The sequence below is a fragment of the Elephantulus edwardii genome, unplaced genomic scaffold, assembly GCF_000299155.1.
Source record: "Elephantulus edwardii isolate Elephantulus edwardi_28Jun2011 unplaced genomic scaffold, EleEdw1.0 scaffold00155, whole genome shotgun sequence".
NCBI lineage: Eukaryota > Metazoa > Chordata > Mammalia > Macroscelidea > Macroscelididae > Elephantulus > Elephantulus edwardii.
Window position 1 is genome coordinate 7,390,936 of NW_006399905.1, and position 5,965 is coordinate 7,396,900.

Here is a 5,965-nt window from a genome sequence, read left to right on the forward strand (position 1 = left end):
GCAGGATAGAGCAGGGTTTAGGGCTGTTGTGCATAGGGTCGCTATGAGTCGGAAATGACTCGACGGCACATAACAACAACAACAACAACAACATTGTGTTTCATATAATAACTCAGATACATTTTATTTTATATTACTATTGATCTATACCTATTATTACTCCCCTTTTTTTCAAGTCCCCATTAAATTTCTATTTCTTTAGCTCTCTACCTGCCCACTAACCTCCTAGTGTTTTCAACTCTTCTCCTTTTTTCCATTCTCTTCTCCCCTTATTTAAATTTTATATTGCTCTGCTTACAAAGTTCGTATACATTGTGTTTCATACAACTCTTCATTCACATTGTGTTTCATACAATCATTCCCATGAATTATGTTTTTCCCCCAGTCATTCATCATTGCACTTCTTTCCCTGCCCCCCAATTCACTCCTCTCCTCAAAAATAAAAACTATTGTTATGCAATCCCTCCCCCCAAGTCCACTTCACTGTGCAATCTTCACTCTAGAATTCTGTAATGACAAGAATACCCATTCATATATTCCTTCTAAACAGTTCTCTCCCTCATTTGCTCCAATGTAATACACATAATTGCCCATCATTACCCTGTCTTTTCAGGTCCCTGCCAAGTCCTTCCCATTTCCTTCACACCCTTCCTCCACCCACCAAATTCAACAGAGATTTTTGTTGAACAACAATTTGTGAAGTATCTAACACTATTATGTTATAACTTGGGTAGCCCTAACAGCATTTAGCTACTAACCTAACAGTGGATAACTTGAACCAGTGAGGAAAAAGGCCTGACAATCTGTTTTTATAAAGATCACATTTAAGAAAACCCAAAGGAGCAGGTCAATTCTGTAATGCATGGGATCATTTTGAGATGGAATGACTTGACAGCAACAATTTTTAATTTTTAAATAGCCATATACTGAAATATTACTCTCAAGTCAAAAGAACTGCCTAGTAATACAGGCTGCAACATGGAGCAAGTAAAATCAGTATCAAAGACATATACATGGTCTGTTTCCATTCATAGGAAGTTCAAGAACAAGCAAGACTATCTATGAAGATCAGAACAGATCAGAAGGCGTGGAATAATGGGAATTGTCTCAGAACAAGCACAAGAAACATTTGAGTGATGATGAAAATATTCTATATACTGATAATGGTGAAGATACTATGCTTTATTTATACATCTGTAATTAGGGGGAAAGTATATGGTTCTAGCAACCTCTATGGATACAGAATTAATGACACCCATAATAAGTGTGCATTACCATCCATTCCTAATGATGCAGAAACATCTGGGTAACTCAATGTCCCCTATTCCCAACATCTAAGTAACTGCATATTCTTAGACACTCTACCATTTATTGAAGAACGATAGTTTTGTGGTATAGCTAGAGGTAGCCTGCATCAGATAATATTAATAGGAAACAGAAGAAAGCAATGTCAAAGACAAGCTCAGTGTAGGTAGCTGATTCTTCTCTTACCTTGACTCATCCTCTGCAGGTTGGGAAAGGAACAGTTCGGGAGGGCTTTCCACAAGTATAACACCTCAATGGATGCCAGCACACACAGCACTTGGGTTGGCGTCTGTTTCCGAAATCTCTCTGCCTACGAGGAGTCAGAACAATTAGGCCACATTTTTCTCAACCAGATTCCAAGAAAATACACTTGGAGACATCGGGAAAAGAAAAAAAAAAAGCACATTCACGTTTGCTGAAACAGTTCCTCTCCCACCACCACGCTGTCAGTTTGTCACTGTGGTTGCGTGCATGTTGCTGGGATGCTGGAGACAATGTCCCCAGCATTTCAAATACCAGCAAGCTCACCTGTGGTAACAGGCACTTTGGGACTAAGGTGGAACAGGAAGAAAGACTGGGCAGTCAAATAAAAATATTAGCCAAGGAAAACCTTGTGGACCAAAGAATCCAATCTAAGACTTGAACTAGTTCATTCTGGATGAGGCATCAGGAGGAAGTAACCACGGGAGAAGGGTATCTATCATGCTTGTAGAAGTGAGGGGCCACTGAAGCCAAGAGAAATCCAGATGACACAGTACCTGCAACCACAGATTCAAAGACAATCAAGAAGGTGCAGGTCTGGGTAACATTTCAGTCTTTTTCAATTGGAGTTGCTCCTTTACAAAGCAAAAACCGAAAAATTTCTCTTATTTTAGAATTTTACTTTCCAATTTGCAACAGGTTGGAGGTGTGTGTGTGTATATATAATGTGTACGTGTGTGTATATACATATATACATATACATATATACATATATACATTGGAAACTGGATGCAACTTAGTCTAAATCTATAGAATTTGTAGAAGCTGAGTAATAAGCATTATTACTCAGTTGGTCTACTGTGAGGATGCCTTTCAGAGACAGTTTCATTGACTTTTTAACTTTCCAATTAGTCCCAAAGCTCTTAGTGGCATTCCACATCATAACCTAATCAATGTTGTTAAGTGCCGTCAAGTATGAAATGACCCACAGCTGACCGACCCTCTCTGGCAGGTTTTCAGAGGCAATACATCACATAGGAGGAGAATGCCCATCTTTCACATGTGGAGAAGCTAGTGGGTCCGAACTACAAACCTCTGGATTGGAAGCACAGCTTCTTACTCCTAGGCCATCAGAGCTCCCTAATTGTAACATAAGAAAATTTCTAAATAAAAACTTACAAAATCAAGATAAGGTCAAATGTATGTAACCCAAGGCAATTCAGCTAAATTTGACTTTGACAACTAAAGAACAAATTAGGGACATTGTTCCTCTGGCTCTTTGCTGGTATATTTGATGCACATTTTTGTTTTTCCGTGAAATCCAAAGAAACCTTGTTCGCTCTCCTAAGCTTGAGGCCGTGTGCATCTCACAGTATGCTGTGTCCATCTGTATTCTTCCCAAACTATTTCACGTTCCCTCTCTAGGTCCGCTCATTAACTTTGCCGAGTCAGAATGTCTCTATGCACTTCAAAAGAAGACGAAGAAGTAGCATCTGTTTTAATTATTTCCAGCAAAATGAACACTTTCCACTCACAGGAGAAGTACTGTGATTATGGGAGTAAATTCTCAGATTTAAAAGGAAGGAAATTCCAGCCTTGACCATGATCGTCTAAAATCTATCCAAGGCGATGTGGGTTACAAATGCCCATTTGAAATCACACGCCAGAGCAAGGGGCTTCAACATACCTTCTTCACTGAGAACTGCTCGATCTGGTTGTTTTTCCTTTTGAAGAGTTTCTGCACTTCTTTAAAGACGATCTGTGCCCCATCCACGTCACCAGTGGCTCCCTGACACACTGGAAGAGATCACAATTTTATTTCTTAGGTATTACAGGGAAGTGCCACCAAAGGTTCCTGGACAGTTTGGTGATTTCTATGGAGAGGTGCACCGCTAACTCAACAGCCACACCTCTCTGGGAGTTCGAACCCACCAGTGGGCATGAGGGAGAAAGACAGGCCATCACCTCTGTGTGATTTATGGCCTTGGAAACCTCAAAGGAGCTAAAAGTTGGATCAGAAAAAAGGACAATGAGAGGGAGTGAGAGAGGGAGAGGCTGGCAGCTTGAATTCATCTAGCAATGCTGTTATAGAAAGAACTGGAAATCTACTTCATAACCTGAAAAACAGAAAACCAAACCCAGTGAATCAGTGGGGACCCATAGTGATCCGCCAGCTTGTGTCCAACACTGCAAATATTTTCCAAACTTAATAATTTTTCTTTAAAGCAGAGTTTTTTACACAATCATGAGTACAAATTTTGTTTTCCATGGACTAATGTAACTGATTAGGGAGCTCTGGTGGCTTCTTCTTCTTGTTGTTATGTGCTATCAAGTCAGCCACACTTAGTGACCTTATGTACAACAGCTCTGAAGCCTGTCCTATCCTGAGCTAGTCTCACTAACTTCAACATACCTACCCTCATTGCCCCAGTTACTGTGTCAATTCACTTCATCTGGGGTCTTCCTCTCATGTGCTGTCCCTCTAACCTTCAGAGCATGATGTCCTTCTCCAAGGACCGATTCCCCCCTGGCTACATGCCCAAAGTATGTGACATGGAACGTCAAGATCCTAGCCTCCAAGGAGAAACTTGGTTTCATCCTCTCCAGGACAGACCTATTTGTTGTCTTTGTGGTCCATGGTATGCCCAAGACCCTTCTCTAGCAGCACAACTCAAAAGCATCAATTTGTCTCCTGTCATCCTTACTCACTGTCCAGCTCTCTGATACATAGCAGTTAACTGCAAAGAGCATGGCATGGATTAGGTGCACCTTAGTCTCTAAACTGACATCGATGCTTCTTAGTACCCTGGAGAGGTTCCTGGCAGAAGATTTTTTCAAGGATTTGTGCTGCCAGAGCTAAGATAGTAGTCTGAATTCACCAGCTGCTCTGTGGAAGAAAGACAATCTCCGTCTGTGTGATTTACCATTTCTGAAAACTCACTGGAGGGTGAGCTATGGGTTGGTTCTAGCTTGACAGTACACAACAACAACAATAACAACAATTGTAAAGATTGTTGTTTTTATGTGCTGTTGAGTTGACTACAACTCATAGCAACCCGGGGGCACCATGAGTCAAACTGACTACAAATGTATTTGCACAACAGCTCTGAAGCCTTCTCTATCCTGAGCCAGTCTCATTGTTTCAGACACATCTACGCTCATTATCCCAGTTACTGTGTCAATGCATCTCATTCAGGGTCTTCCTCTCTTGCACTATCCCTCCAAGCATGATATCCTTCTCCAAAGACTAATGCCTCCTGGCTACATGCCCAAAATATGTGAGACAGAGTCTCCCTGCCTCCAAGGAGCAGTTGAGTGGACACAGAATTGAAATACACATCGTTGTTGTTAATGTGCCTTGAGCCAGAACCCACTCACAACTGATCCTCTAGCGGGTTCTCAGAGGCTATAAATCACATGGGAAGAGATCACCCATCCTTCTCCTGAGGAGCAGCTGGGTGATTTTGACTGTATGCCTTTGAGTAGGCAGCACAACTCCTGATCTCTAAGCCACCAGAACACCCTTAGATCATAAAGAAATCATGTGTTAAGTTAAAAAAATGCAAACATGTAATGTCAAAGACTCTACATCATGGTGTAAGAAAACTAGAAGTTAATGTTTTAAAAGGGCCCTATGACTTGAAAATGAAAAGCCTTTCTATCAAATAACTTTTGAGTAATGCAGGTAATAGAACAGACTTGCTTAAAAATCAATGATTATGAACACACTACATATCAAAATAGGATGCATTTAAAGTATAGGATGATTGGGTTCTAATCTAAAGCTGTGAATCTTAATGAGAACAGAAGGTTCTTCTTTCCCCTGCATTTGGCTGGTGGATTTGAATAGCTAACCTTTTGATTAGCTGCATTTCTCCTCATAGAGCCCAGTCTTCCGGTCGATCTGTTCTACATACAGGTTGAAAAGGTATGGAGACAGGACACATCCCTGGTGTACACCCTTCCCAATTTTGAACCATGCAGTGTTTCCTTGCTCTGTTCTGACGACTGCTTCTTGGTTCAAGTAAAGTTTCGCATTAGTATGATCAAGTGTTCTGTGATTCCCATTCTTCTCAGAGTCAGCCACAGTGTGTTATGGTCCACACAGTCAAACGCCTTTGCATAATCAATGAAACACAGATAGACATTCCTCTGGTACTCCCTGCTTTCAGGCAAGATCCATCTAACATTAGCTACAATATCCTTAGTACCACGACCCCTTCTAAACCCAGCCTGGACTTCTGGCAATTCTCTGCTGATGTGTTGTTCCAGTCGTTTTTGGATAATCTTCAGCAGAATCTTGCTTGCATGCGAAATCAATGATATTGTTCTACAGTTTCCACACTCTGTTGGGTCACCTTTCTTTGGAACGGGGACAAATACAAATCTCTTCCAGTCAGTTGGCCAAGTGGTTGTTCTCCAGATTTCTTGACACAACTTGGTGAGCACGTCCAGGGCA

General features: G+C 41.2%; 1 protein-coding gene across 1 annotated transcript in view; it reads right to left on the minus strand.

Annotated features, from left to right (window-relative positions):
- Positions 1-5,965, minus strand: part of TTC39C (tetratricopeptide repeat domain 39C) — a 94,009-nt gene that overhangs the window by 13,349 nt on the left and 74,695 nt on the right. Inside the window, exons 8-9 of the mRNA XM_006895045.1 lie at positions 3,194-3,303; positions 1,492-1,615 (exon numbers count right to left, since the gene is read on the minus strand). Of these exons, the coding sequence (XP_006895107.1) occupies positions 1,492-1,615; positions 3,194-3,303 (234 nt within the window). The remainder of the gene's footprint in view (positions 1-1,491; positions 1,616-3,193; positions 3,304-5,965) is intronic.